This window comes from Astyanax mexicanus, chromosome 12 (genome assembly GCF_023375975.1).
Source record: "Astyanax mexicanus isolate ESR-SI-001 chromosome 12, AstMex3_surface, whole genome shotgun sequence".
In the NCBI taxonomy this organism is placed as follows: domain Eukaryota; kingdom Metazoa; phylum Chordata; class Actinopteri; order Characiformes; family Acestrorhamphidae; genus Astyanax; species Astyanax mexicanus.
In genome coordinates this window covers 15264744-15280268 of record NC_064419.1, presented here as the reverse complement: position 1 = coordinate 15280268, position 15525 = coordinate 15264744, and the positions used below count along the sequence as shown (strand labels likewise).

The 15525-nt window shown below is 38.6% G+C and overlaps 1 protein-coding gene across 2 annotated transcripts in view; it reads right to left on the bottom strand.

The window, feature by feature from the left end:
• LOC103022409 (leucine-rich repeat transmembrane neuronal protein 4) overlaps positions 1 to 7743 on the bottom strand; it is a 168642-nt gene extending 160899 nt beyond the window's left edge. The window contains exons 1-2 of one of the 2 annotated variants that reach the window (XM_007237211.4): positions 7339 to 7743; positions 1469 to 3009 (exon numbers count right to left, since the gene is read on the bottom strand). In XM_007237211.4, the coding sequence (XP_007237273.3) occupies positions 1469 to 3009; positions 7339 to 7342 (1545 nt within the window). In that variant the 5' untranslated portion in view covers positions 7343 to 7743. Of the gene's footprint in view, positions 1 to 1419; positions 3010 to 7338 lie in introns of both variants that reach the window. The other variant, XM_022670746.2, reaches the window with a different exon arrangement.
• Positions 7744 to 15525: the final 7782 nt, after the last annotated feature.

Here is a 15525-nt window from a genome sequence, read left to right as displayed (position 1 = left end):
TTAGACATACAACAGAAGATTTAGCAGTTCTTAATGAACCTCTGGTATATAAAAGGCAACATTAGCATCGGCAATTTCATTGTGTGCTTTTCTTTTAAATTAAGAGCAGCAGTGTTTCTGAGGGACGTTTTTTTAATAATTGTGGCTTTTTTTTGACCTTTCCTGCAAAGCCAAATATATTCAGTCTGAAAACAGGATGCTGTTTACAGCTTTTGCTGTTTACCTGAGCAACAGAAGACTGCTAATGTCACTGATACAAGAGCGACTGCGAACATGAAGATATCTGAACAGCAGACTCAGTTTTACAGGCTAATTTACACATTGTTACACCAAAGAAACACAAAACCAGGATAGAAGAGAGCTAGCGTGAAAAAAGAGAATGCAACAAATTTCAAATTTCTTGCTAAAATCACTAGATTTGTCTGTTTTAAAATAATACTGCACAACAGTGCACATTTTAAAAGTGCTTTTCCACTTTTTTTGTGCAATTACACATTTACACCAGAGAAATCTTTACATTCTCTAAACTTGCAGACTGTCACTTTAAAATGAGCACAGTCAAAATGAATTCATGATAAGAATAGCACTGCTGAAATAAATGAATGATTAGTATAGCACAGCTAAAATAAATTCATGATTAGAAATGTGTAAATGTGTATTTAGCTTTGGCTTCTCTGCTAGGATTTTTTAATTTGTAGTTTTGTAACTGCTTTTTCTGTGAAAAGCAAGACAAAAATACATTTAGGCTGTTTTATTTATGAAGTGGTGAAAAAAGTGGCAAATTTAATGAATGAAAACTTGTTGGAAACCATGTTAAATTTTAGCCAAATATTTACATTTCAGTACAACCAGAGTTTTTACCATTGCTGCACAGCTATGAACATGACAGCACGGGTATGATGGAGGATATTCCACAATATATCAGATTACAGAGAACTCTGAGCATATCCAAGGAGGACAGAAGCAACCTAAGCAACCCAAATAAATATTTTTTAATTTAACATTTATCTTACTGCAGCAAAATTATTAGTTATTTTTTGCCTGTCCCTTCACTCTCTCTCTTTGCCTGTCTTAAATAAACAATTCTAATTATACCAAGCCAATGTATGGTGATATTAATGCAAAACAATTTCAGTGGACTGCATCCATTTTTTTAGCCAGTGTCCTGAATTGTGTTCCAGACCCCTAACCTAGTATTGGCGCTTGATTCAACAACATATGCCATGGTGCATGCTTTAGTGTAACAACACCTGAAGTTAACAGAGAAAACAAATAAAACAACTAAATAACCCAAAACCTTTGACTCCAGCTGCCATGCGCTGACCCAACACCAACATGTTCCCTAGCCTTTAAACACATACAGCTAGTGGGGAAATGGGAACACAACACATTTTTTCCTCACATTGACAGGACATTTACCTCTTGTAGCCCGCAGTGGAAATGGATTTTAGGAGGCGACGGATCATACCTCACATTCCCTGGAGCCGGAGATGGTATAGGTGCAGGGTCCTGTCCCATTGACTAGTACATCCATGGTCTCAGAGTTTGTGGGTTTGTAGTCCACATAATACTCCTGCAGTGGGGAGCTGAGGGTTCGCTCTGTCTCCCGCGCCTTTTTCCGGCGCTTTCTCACCATGGAGTGCTGCTGTAGCTGCTTCATGCTACTCGGGTATCGCTTCCAGGAAACATAAATCACAAGCAGGATCATTGCCACTGATAGGAAGAGTGCCACACTGCCTGCTATGATCTTATGAAAGGAAACATGTTCATAGTCCTGCTCGGGAACATGCGGGGAAGCGAGAGTCGGAGAGGGAACAATAGGGACGTTACGGCTACTCTCCTTGTCCATCCTGGACATCGTGGGCACTGGCACACGCCCAGGTTTCGACGAGGAAATGAGAGTAGTAGAAACCAGGAGATACGGAGTCGGTGTAGCTTTGCAGATGCCAGACGTGTCCATAGCATCCATAACTTTCTCCCCCTGAACCTCCTTGGGTCCAGCACAGATCATGGTCGTCTCCTTGTTCCCCTTGAAGTTCCTTAACCATGCAACAAGAGGGCAGAGGCTGGGACTGCAGTCCCAAATATTTCCTGCTAGACTGATGGTAGTTAATGAGATCCAGGCTGCCACAGTCTCTTGAGACACATTGCTAAGCTTATTGGAATCAAGGTTAAGGGTTTGCAAATTGGGGAGACACTGGTAAATGACGGCATCCAGCACATGAAGGTCATTTCCAGAGAGGTCAAGTTTTTGCAAAGAGGTCCAGGTCCAGGTAATTCCCTGTGATACAGACTTTATCCGGTTCCACTGCAAATAGAGTGCTCGGAGGTTGTTCAGACGAGGGAAATGAGATAAATTGATCTTGGAGAATTGGTTGTGCTCCAAATGTAACTCGGTTAGCTTAAGAAGTCCCGCAAACGCATTGCGGGTGAGGCTTCTCAGTCGATTGTAGCCCAGGTCGAGAAATTCGAGATTTCGACAATCCTGGAACACCCGCATCGGAACAATCTTAAGGGAATTGGATCTCATGTGAAGACTTAGTAACTTTCGCAATCCTTGAAACTGGTTAGGCTGCAACAGCTGCAGCTTATTGTACGAGAGGTCCAAGTTCCGGAGGTTTGGAATGGTGTGAAACGTACTGTTTTCCAACTGAGTGATCTTGTTTGAGCTGAGGATCAGTTCCTTTAATCTGCGCACACCTTGAAAGGCTTGACTGTCCACCACACTGATGTAGTTGTGATCCAGGTACAGCCACACCAGTTGACTGAGGCTGGCAAACTGACCGCCCCTGAGGCTAGCCAAGCTGTTGTAGCGCAGAGAGAGGCCCTGGCATCCCATGGACACATTCTTTGGCACGTCGCGAAAGGCATTTGACTCACAGTAGACTATTTTGCCATCACAGCGGCAGCTCCGAGGGCACGGGCGCTCTCGGACTCTACTGGGGGAAGCGATGAGCCAGGCCTGCACCAGCAACGGGATCACGAGCCAGCGGCCTCGCGCCAGGGACCCTGTAGACATAGAGGGACGAGAAGGAAACGCCTAGGCTTTGGTAAATTCTGAAACTGCTGAGAAAAAAACTCACGTTCATATAGTTCATACTGCATTAATTCATGTAAACACAGTCGTTTATGTAGTCTCTCTCAACTTAAACATTTTATACATTTTAAAGCTGTTATTTCAAAGTACAAATGCTGCATAATAAAACAAATTACTAATATAGAAATTGTTAATAAATGTTATTTATATAGGAATATATTCAATTGAACATTCAATAGTGCAAACTAAACTGTAAAGAATTCCATTCATTCTAAAATAACTGCCTTAAAGTCTCTACATACAAGGCTGTGCTGAATCACTGCTTCAGCCATAATGATCTCACTGTACTTCTATAAATTTGCAGAAGAATATACTAGAGTAAGAAAGCCAGAAATTTAATTAGGCAGCACTAAGGCCCAATTACACTTTTTTTTAAGTGTAAACTTCATCCCCCTAGGCATTAGGATAACCTTTTATGCACCCAATATAGCTATAGCAGTGGAGCAGTAAGGTCCAGTAACCTAGCTGCTGGGTAACTGGTTAACTTTATGACATTGTGTGTCTTCAGAAAGAGGGCCCGTGGTGAAGCAATGAATTGTTATTGTCCATTCTTTTATTCCTCTGTAAGGTGAAATTAGCTTTTATTGGATTTTTATTTTCCATTCCAACCTAAATGCTGCAGCCTCTGCCATCTGTAGCATTACATTACATTGCATTACATTACATTTGGCAGACACTTTTGTCCAAAGCGACTTACAATAGTCAAGTACAAAAGTAATAGAAGTTAAGATAAATCTGTTTTGAGTGTGCTTCTGAAAAATTTTAGTTTGAACAGCCACATACCCCTAACACTTCCCCCTCCCCCTCCAGCCTAACAAGAGTTACGGTATGTGATCTGGATGATCTGAAATGCAGGAATGTATGTATTTTAACAAATGGAATGGAGTTCAGCAGATAAAACATGAAATATATTGAGTTCATACTCTCTGCAATGAACAGTCACAGGAAATGTAAAATAAATACTGTTTTTTTTTTTTTTCATACTGTCCAGACATTTTGGGGTTGTAGGACAGTGTGAAAGGAGAGAAAAGTAAGGACTACAGTATATAAGTATAGAACAAAAAATAATTACAAATTAGTTGTAAGAAAAGCTGCATGGCAAATAACTCTGGCATATGTTATCCCATTATTATAGTATTGTGTTTCAATTTGAAGAATAGGAAACAGCATAATCTTCAACACTACAGTGTTAGTCTGACACAAAGATCTTCTGACTAACAATTAAACCATCTCATCACATTTAAAACAGCATCTTAAACGCACCACTTCAAAGAGAAACGACTTCCACAGTGGCAGTTTTTAATCCACACGCCATCACACTTAATGATATTTCCATTACCCACATTCTAATTTCCCCAGACAGAGACGGCCATACCCAAGCACACCTTTCCCAGTTTAGCCAATCAAATTCGGGAAACAGATCTGCTCCTGCTTCTGGCCCTCTCTCCAGCCCTCACAGCTTCTGTCTCTAGCTTCAGTTATCTCTTTTGACACCCAGTCCACTCTATTACATGGAAAAGCTCTTAGGCATTTAATAAGAAATACGTCATTTGTCCAAAGGTCCTCTTCTGAGCCGGACTCGGACAGGCGAGTGATAGATGGTGGGGAGGATTTTTCCCACCTGGGCATGTAATTCCACACACCACACTCACATACACTATGCACTTACATACACTATAGTTTAACTGTATTGTTATAAACTGCTTGGCCAGGACAAAGGTCACCACCTGGATGTTAGTAAGCAAATCTGTAAGAGCCTCACATTGCATAATTACTGCATGGGTGATTATGTCTCAGCTGGCAACAAATTATTTAAACCTAACCGATGCAGTGAGTAGCTTCTCATTAATTAAACAACCATGTGGAAAGACACATCCTGTGATAGAAAATAAATTAATCTGTTTCAGAATAATTTAATTATTGGCATACATCATGCAGAGAAAACATCTAAGGAGAAGGAAGACGTCGGAATGTGGTCGGAAAAAATATCTTAAATTATGGTAATTAGTGATCACTTAAATCTTTAGTGAAATCAAACGGTAGAAAAACAAAGCACGAACTCAGGAATATGTTTAATAGTGAAAGTAAGAGCATTTTCACACACACAATGTAAAGGGAACTCAATAGATGTGTAGCCTCAGAAATAAAAACACTTATCAGTGAGGCTAACTGGCAAAAACAGCTTCAATTAGCTTGAAAGCATTAAGATTGGACTCTGGAACAAGATAAAAAGCTCATAGTCTGATGAGTCCAGATTTACCTTTTTACAGAGGCAGCAAGGTTCTGTGGTCAGGTGAGGCCAAAATAGAACTTTTTGGTCCTAATTCTACTCGCCGTGTTTGGAGGACGAAGAAGGATGAGTACCATCCCAAAAACACTATCCCTACTGGGAAGCATCATGCTTTGGGGTGTTTTTCTGCACATGGGACAGGACGACTGCACTGTATTAAGGAGAAGATGACTGGGGCCACTGGGTTCCAGGTTTTTTTTTTTCGATTATGTCTCTCACAGTGGACATGCACCTAAGATAAAACATTTCAGACCCCTCCATGATTTCTAAGTGGGAGAACTGTACTGTATATGAATGTGTATAAAAATGTGTATGCAAAATTATTACAGAGTGTAATGCTTCATCTGGATGGAGTGCTGGAAAGTTTGAGTAAACATCACTGTACCTCCCTTTTTCATTCTATATTGCAAACATTTAAAAATATTTTTTCCAAGGGTGTTTTTATCTTTATTTATTTATCTATCTATAACCATTCTATTGCCTATAATCCAGTTGAAAATTAAAGATGTCAAAACTATTTTAATATTCATGCTGTAATGGGCTTTAGAAAGACAAATCAAAGATTGTTCACAAATTAAATTTTTGGGTTTGTTGTTGTTTTCTATTTTCTTAAGATCTTAAGATCTAAATATAATAAAAAGTTAATAAAATTATAACCGATTATATATAAAAAATAATGTTGATTTTTCAGTCTTTTGTGAACTTTTTCAGAACCTTTTAACAAACCATTTAATTAAATGTTGTTTCGACACTTTTACCAACATTAAAACTAAGCAACTAACATTATTTAAATCACATTTTAATGTTTAAGGTTGGTCATGTGCCAGCTGGGGAGGAAGTTAATTAAGTACACATAGACTAAAAGACAGACAGATATTACTTGAAGGGCAAATTAGGGACTGACCTAAAAATGACGTAAGAAGAAAGCATTCTGAAAGTTTTCTGAGGATGAGTTTTCCTCCTTGTTTTTTACTGGTGTGGTTGCCTCTGTTTAAAAAGCTGTATTGGAGGACTATGATTGGTGATAGGATCTGTGTAGCTGATGGGGAGACCGCACAGCCATCTGTGCACTCATAAGCCCTTGAATGTCAGTGGGATTTCAAAGATGAAGATGGGGACTCTGAGCATCTTCTCGGCCTCTTTAAACTAGCCCATGCGTACACAAGGCAACGACAGCTGGTCTGATAGAAAATGGGTCAGAGAATATTATCAGCCTCGCTCTCTCTCTGGTACTCTGAAGAAAACAAATGGCTACACAGAGCAAACTCTGTCAAACTGTAAATCATGAGTACATCCCCCCCTCAACAATCCCCCCAACCCACACACACATAGACAATGTTTTGCTTTCCTGCACTTGTTTTCTCTTAGATTAAAACACAGAAAAATACAAAAATGATCAGGTCGGTATCAGAACGCACAGTATCAGCAGAGCAGTGATGGAACAGGGAATGTCTAATTCTTTAAAACGCAAGAGTGAGAGAGATGAGCGGATGGTGAAAGGTGGGGGGGGTGTCATAGGGAAGATGGGATGTAATATGTAAGGGGGGGTTGGGGCTCAGGGCTTAGGGCTCAGGGTCCCATCAAAACAGGACAGCATCAGGCATCATCCTTTAGCAAACCTGTTGATCTCAGAAAGATAAGATGTCATTGTGTTTCTTTTTTTTTAATCCGTATTTCTGTGTACAGGGTGTAATGTCAATAACAAAACAATGACAAATTACCATAGTCCAAGTTTGTATTTTTATAGCGTCTCTACTGGTTGCATAGGTTTGTTATTTTAGATTCTGGGGAAGGAAACAGCTTTTTATTTTAGTTAACAATAATCTACAGAACATACGCGCTGCATTTTTACGTTTATGTATATATATCACACAGCATGCCCCTACACCACAGCGCTGCTGTTTAGGTACTGAACCGGACAGGTGAGCAGATGAAGTGTCAGTGGACCTACCCATATCTGCGCTGTGTCCGTGTTCTGCGGGTTTAGAGCGCTGGCCGCGGGAGCCGCATGGCACTTTTAGTCCTTCAGTCCTCGCGCTGCGTCGGCCTCATTCGGTCAGCTCGCGCGGGTCCGGGAAAGAAGAAACACTGAAACACCGCTAAAGGGAAAGGGTGGTGGTGGGGGTGGGGGGGGTAAACGCAGCGAAGTGAGCGATGTACCTGCGAGCCGCCGCGCTGCCGAGGTGGACTGCAAAAAGTCCACGCGGCGAGAAATCTCAGCCAAGCAGCTCCGCCGAGCAACACGTCCCGCCGCGCGCGCGGAGCCGAGCAGAAGAACGCGTCACGCAACCGCACGCGCGCATCATTTAAGCGCGCAAATATAGAAAGACAAATGTTTAATTAAAAATATATATTCACGAAATTACAGTAATTACAGTAATTACAGTGCCGGGCAGACACTGCGGCCGCGTGCCCCACCGCGTCTGCGGGCTCGGTAAGAGAGGGCGCGCGCACGCCGGTCAGTTGCTTAAATCGCCTGCATGGATCTGATCCGTTCGTCGGATGCCCGGCTACTGATCAGAGAACCGGGTGGCTACATCTTTTACTGACTCCTCTGTCCGGTACAAGCGCGCGCGCGATTAAAGTGTCCCCGCAGAGGTACAAACGCACGCACAATGTATTCACCCCTCACGCGCCCTTAATCCTGATCTGTTCCCTTTAAAAAAAAAAAAGTTTCCCATGTAAAATTTCCCAAACCACGATTGGAGATGTCCTCGCCCGTGTGTCTGTGTGAGCGCGCGCGCATGCGTGTGTGTGTGTATGTGTGTGGTTGCAGGCGCCCGCGCGGGTGTGTGTGTGTGTGCCGCTACGCAGCCGGCGCACTAACAAGAATGCTTAGTCTGAGTTGGCAACTTCGCCCAGCAGCAGCAGCAGCAGCAGCAACTCCGTGAATCGGATTGCCCTCTTCTGGTGGGAGAGAACTCCTGTAACCCGCAGTAAATCAGACCACAGAAAAACTGTATACTAACCAAACCATCATCTCTTCACCTTAATCTTTTAATATACACATATTATTCCATACTCTGTAATGAAACTGTGCACAAATGCAGCCCAATCTTGAATAAATAACAAAGGTGTGAAAAGTAGTGACATTCATTACTTAGGTAGAAGTATAGAAGTTAGGGTCTAAAATATTTCGGTAGAAGTTGAAGTATCAACTCAAGCTTTTTACTCTTTAAGTAAAAGTGTAAAAGTAATGGTTTCAAAACTAGTTAAATATAAAAGTAAAAGCTAAAATGAAATAGGAGTAACGTGGCTTGTTTAGAAGAAAGTACTGATAATTTAGTAAAAATGTAAGGAGTAGATGTAAAAAGGTCAGCTAAAAGATAATTACTGCACTAAAGTTCTCCTCCTTAAGTTTTTTTTTAACTATGACAAGCTAATATTAAATAACAATTTCACATTTCTTGTGAAATGTAGGTATAACTAAAAAAATCTATGTTGGCAAAATGTACAAATTATACACTGTAAACCCATACGTTGTTTGAACTCAAATGATTTAAGTCTGTTTTACATAAAATTGGAGATTTCTAAACAATACTCAACTATTTTGAGTTAGTTTAACATTTGTCGGCACATATACACTTAAACTGAGATCTTTGAGTTAAACTAACTCATAATAACTGAGTTTAGTCTGTTGCCATTGGCATCTTCTTTTCCATTGGCTTCTGTCACAATCTATTTGCATACTGGGTGTGTCCAACAGTTTCTGACTAACACTTACCCTCAGTGTCTAGTGATTCCCCCTGGGCTACCTTACAAATCTATAAATCGAGTTACCCCTAAGTTGTAATAACTTGATGTTTTATTTTTGCTAATTTGAGTTTTTTATAAAAATTTGAGCAAACTGGCTGCCTTAAAAAAGTTAAATAAACTCAACTTATTGAGGCTTACAGTATAACATAAACAAAAGTAAAATCAATTTCCCCTTCAGTTGTAATAACTTGATGTTCTAAGTTCTAAGTAATTACCCGTTACTTAACTTTTTTAAGGCAACCGGTTTCCTCAATTGTTTTAAGTAAATTAAACTTATCCGGTCTTACAGTGTAGTTGAACACTAGTTAAAGCCAAGCCAACGATTTGCACACCTCATTTTAACCCTTTAGTTGAACAGGGTCTACTGAACAATTTTGCAGGGGTATTTACTGGATGTTGGTCATGCTGTTGGCATATTGGGCATGCTCTACCACTTCTTAATCACCATCAGTGTGTAGTCATTCCCCACAGAGCAAGTTACTGTGTTTTGTGTTGCTGAGTGTGACTGGGTCCAGCTGATCACATTTGTGATCATTACACAGATATGTAATAGTCATGAATTTCCAGTTACCACTTAAAATGAACAAAAATATAGTGTTGCACTCACTACATAAATCTGATTAATTTGAAATGTGTCATTAACACAACTTGATTTTTTAGTTGATCCTAATGGATAGTCTTTTACACAGTGTAGCAGCATTATGTTCCTCTGGAACCATGGTGCAACATGAAACAACAATACAACATACAAACATAAAGTTTGTAAATGTGTAACGAATGTGCAACATAAAACTATAACACTACAATAAATACAAAAGACGAGACAATTTAACAGACAGGACAGTGCAGTACCAATATGATACAATGAAATATGATGCATAGTGAGAATAAGGTGCAGAGATATGTAAGCAGTTACTGAGGTAGGGGAGTTAATAGTTTTTTTTTATGGGATGAAGCAGCAAATAGTGCTGTTTGGGGATAGAGACATTTTGGTCTCTGTGTGCTCTGTGTGTGTGTAGTGTAAGGTGGGGTTTAGTACAGTCTCTGCACAAAATATATAATATTAAATGTAAGGGAAATAAAGGGTTTCAATTTCATGTGGCACACATTATTAATAGCATATTAATAATATATAAACAGCATAAATTAATCACAAACCTGCGAAAATAGGTAATTTTACTTTTACACAAGTACATTTTGACACAAGTAATTTACTTCGCTATATGTGAAATTCCCTGTTACTGAGTAAAAAAGAAAAAAATGGGAAAGCATGTGGTAGAAAGTTACATGTAAATTCTAAATTCACTGGTTAGCTGTGGACCAGTAATCTCCATTCATATGCAGCTACACAGATTGGACAATCTTCTGTATTTAGTAAAATATCCAGCACAATAATCCCTTTATTAAAAATTATACAACCTAAGCAAATTCTTTGGCAGAATTCTGTCTTCAGGGTTTTCTGAAAAACAGTGAAGGTCAATGAAGACAAAAGGTGTTTGTTATCCTGTATGTTAATTAATCGACTAACGTGTATTAACGCTCAAATTAATAGTATATTAAATTCTCTGAAAGCTGTATGAAATGGGTCTGTCAGGGCAATTTTAAGGATCATGGATTACATAGATCCCTTTTAGACATTAAACAATGCTAAACAATCAAAACTAAAATATCGGTGCTACCCATCGATATGTGCTTCTTTACGGCACTGCACATGCGCCGACCAACATTTTTTTATGTATGATTTCATGTTTTTAATGATAATTCCTTAAGTTTGTATTGGGAGCATTAAACAATCTAAAAAAACAAACATGCCAATAGCAGTTAAAGCATAGCAATGGCAAGTTAAAAAATAATAATGAACATTAAAACTATAGAAATACGATTTATAGTCACCAATATGACCATAAGAGTAAAGAAAAAAAAAAGGATCATAGAAACCTATGCCACTTGTTCTTGAAAATGTTTTATGGGGTGGTCTGAACAAATACTGCCTGAAAGATCCAGATTATTATGTAGAATACTAGTTCATTTAAAACTATTTAATGTATGATTTGTTATACTTTTTTACATCAAATAATTAAAAGTAACTATATAACTTTTACTCAAAGTACATTTTAAATTGAGTACTTTTTTACTTTTACTCAAGTAGATTTTTAGCAAAGTAAAGGTAGTTTTACTTAATTACAATTTTTCAGTACTTTTCCCACCTCTTGTGATGCCTAAGAGATCCCAACATATAATGTATTTTTAATGCAGCCTGGAGAAAAAAGTTAGTCTTTAAATTAATTCCCACACAAATTGTGTTTTATGAACACAAATTGTAAAATGTTTCAGAATGTAAAGGATTATTCTTGCTCAACTGTAAGGGTTTGCTACTACTGCATAATTACAGTAAATAACAACTTTATATGTTGGAACATTTATTTTGTTACCTAATTTTTCCAAATAAAACAAAAACATTCTGAGTAATCACTGACATTTGTTTTGGCCACTGGATTACTCCAGAAACATATATTTACCTCTGAAGGCAGCACAGTGATAAGGGTACCAACAACCAAACTGCACTAAGGACAAGTCGTTGAAGCCTGATGATGCTGCACTGCATTCTAGGAGTTCTTTATTACTTTTAACAAAATGTTTTAAAATGTTTTAATTCTTAATAAAGTAATACAAATGCATGTACTTTGCATTTATATTGTATCTAGTTTTGTATTTTTATAATTATTGTTTATTTTTATGTTTTTCTTAATTTTGGCTTCTCAAAATAAAGGCCTACTAAAGAAAAGCAACATTTTTGATGTTGCCCATGTTGTTGGGATATTTTTTTCCTTTTTTTTTTCAAACGTACCACTTCTCATTTAAACCATTAACCTCTTAGTTAAAAAGATATTTAAAAGAGAACTCTGGTGTAAAATGGACTTTTATTGTAGTAAAACATGATAAAAATACTTACCTTTGATGCATTACACACATTCGTTCTCCCACAGCGTTCAGAGATCCAGAAATTTTAACAGTTTGTCCAAACACCCTTCAGACTGGGCGACACAGGGCATAATTTGCCCTGATAGATTGCTTTTTCCATCGTTATCCAGCTCAAAGTAGTTCCACACCTCCTTGCTAGAATCCGGAGAGCCCTGACAAAGCATTAAAAACTTAATATAATAATAGCTTATTAAAAACCACTGTTTACATCCTATTACACCAGGCGTAATGGCGGTGCTCAGAGCTGAAAACTAGCATATAGGATGTTAAAATTTCTGAATCTTGGAACGATGTGGGAGAACGGAGGTGTGCTATTCAGCAAAGGTAAGTACTTTTAATCTTACTTTTTACTACAACAAAAGTCCATTTTTACACTGAAATTCTCATTTAACACTACAGTGAGTAGCAAAACTGCTGCATAAGTAGCAAAACAGTGACTAAATACTACTATATACAATATCACATGCTTGTGTAAATTAGGTTTAAAGCATTCAGCAGATTGTTCTACAGATCTATTCCACAGCTGAGCTGAGCTGAGCCACAACCCCTTATACAGTTATTAAATAAACAAAGGTCAAGAGCATGACCCTCTAATGGAGCTTTGAATCAGGGCCATGGTCTTCATTTGAAACAACTGTCGGCATCTGATCTTTACAGCCTTTCCAATTAGACATAATGAGCCTGTGTGATTTAATATGCAATGTTCTGCACTTGGCTGCTGACAATAAAATGTGCAGCATCAATCATGCCATTTCAGTCACTCACTTAAAGCAAAGTCCTTATAGGCAAGTCAGTTCACTCAGCGGCCATCTTTACAAAGCAGCAGAGCATTTATTTACACTCATGCAAAACTACTATCTGACTGCTATCTGATTGAATAGAGAGAAATACCAAAAAACTGGAAACCAGTAAGGTTAGATTATTGTTTGATAAACATTTTTTGAATCACAGGTAAAATCTGATAAAAACATTATTAGTGTGTAGCTGTCACGTCTGGTGCTGTTAGCTCCTCTGTCCCTTCCACACCCAGCTCTAACAGAGGTTCTCAGGTCAACAACTACATTACCCAGAATGCACCACCCGCTGACATCACGCACTCACCTGATCACGTGACACCTCACCTGCTTCCTCCAGGAAGTCCTGAATACTGATTACTGGCACTATAAAAGAGCACTCCACACAAACACCCACGCCGCGTATTGTAGGTTCTCCTCATTACAAAGCGTTCTATTTCTCTTGTCTCAGTTTATCTTGTGTATGACCTTGCCTTTGTTTGCCCGACGCCGATTATTGCTTTTGCCTCTGATATTGGATTGCTTGTGTATTACCTGGACTGTGTTTTCACTACTGCCTCTTGGATTACCTCTGACATTGGATATCTCGTGTATGAACTCTGGACTGTCTCTCGTTTATGGTATGGTTTTGTCTACATTGCTCTGGTTTCTGGTGATTAACTGTTTTCTGTATCAACCCCGTATTACATCTGTTTATTTTTATAATAAACATATATTTTGATCAGTATCTGCACGTGTCTGCAATTCTGTGCTCATCATGACAGTAGCATATCTCCATAATGCACAAAAATGTCTGTACTTGCGTAGATCTCCTAATCAAGGAGGGGTGGGGCTTCCATACAAGCATGTTGACACTCAAGCGCTCTCAGCACACCAAGCAAGCTGATTGGCTCTTTTTGTTGAAGGGCGGAACTTTACACTTTACGGACGATAGGATTAGATGCAGTCAGTGGCTGATCTCTTTACTGATAAAATATCTGATGTCTTTTAGACTGAGCCAAAACTTAAATACAGCCTGAAAATAATAATTCATATGTTTTTGTTTTTTTCTGAGTATATAGTATTCTGAACATTGATCAACAACAATGGCCAGGAAACTACAGCCAGTTTGCAAAAAGAATGTAAAGTTCTTTGGGATTACTTGGATTTCTGCATAAATTGGTCATTAAATGTGTTCTGATCTTCATCTACGTCAAAACAATAGACAAACACAGTCTTAAACTAGTTTAAACTAATACCATACAAAAAATTATATATTTGCATGGTTTTATTGAACAAAACATATTAATATTCACAGTGAGGGGGTATGTGAGTCTTTGGATTTAATAACTGTTTGATCCTTCTTTGGCAGTAACAACCTCAACCAAATGTTTCCTGTAGTTGCAGATCAGACCTGCACAACGGTCAGGAGGAATTTTGGATCATTTCACTTTAAAGTGCATCAATGTTTTTTTGGACAGCAGTGGTTTCCTCCGTGGTGTCCTCCCATGAACTCCATTTTTGTTTAATGTTTTCTTATTGTTGATTTGTCAACAAAAATGTTAGCAGTCTTTAGCTAACATTGTAGGATTCTTCCTCACCTCATAGATCATTCTGCACTGTGCTCTTGCAGTCATCTTTACAGGATGACCTCCATTTGTAGACCGTCTGTCTTACCGTGGACACATGAAGATCAAGGCTTTTAGAGACACTTTTGTAACCCTTTCCAGCTTCATGCAAGTCAACAATTCTTGAACGCAGATCTTCTGAGAGCTCTTTTGTGAGAGGCATGATTCACATCAAGCAATGCTTCTTAAGAACAGCAATCCTGACATCCTGACTCCAATTAGCTCTTAGAAAAGTCATTAGCCTCACTGTGAATGTTAATATGTTGTGTTTAATAAAACCATGTAAACATTTTTTGTGTGTGTGTGGTATTAGTTTAAGCAGACTGTGTTTGTCTATTGTTGTGATTTAGATGAATATCAGAACACATTTAATGACCAATTTATGCAGAAATCCAAGTAATCCCAAAGGGTTCACATACTTTTCCTCCAACTGTATACAGGTAACCGCAAGTTGTGCCCTTAAAAGCAGTGGAACTGTGTTTTTCAGTGACAGCTATGAAACATTCGTAAACACTTTTACAGCTCTGTTCAGTGAATTTAATATACCTGACATAAACAAGTGGTAATAAAAACCTGGTAATGCAATCTGTGTAATGTCAGGGCCCTGAGCACATCACCATCCTCCAAGAACCCCTTGTGTACATTTTATTTAAGACATAGACACTAACACAGTACTTACCTGGCTCCTGTAGAAATGCCATGCAAGCCACCCAGCTACTGAAGGTCTAGGTAGAGACCAAGGGGCCTGGGTACCTGTGAAGAAAAGAAAGATATTAAAACATTGTGTAAATGAGTTATTATTGTAGCTATGTATATACTTATCTGGATATCCTTTGTCGCATGCATGCCTGTATTGTCTATTGTTTGTATGTCCTGTAAATATTATGTGTAAATATTATGTTTAGTCCACCTGCTTGTGATGTAATATACCTGTTGGTTTAGTCCGGGGAGGGCAATAGGGTACCTTGTGGAACTTGAAGACTTTGCTACCGAGGGTGT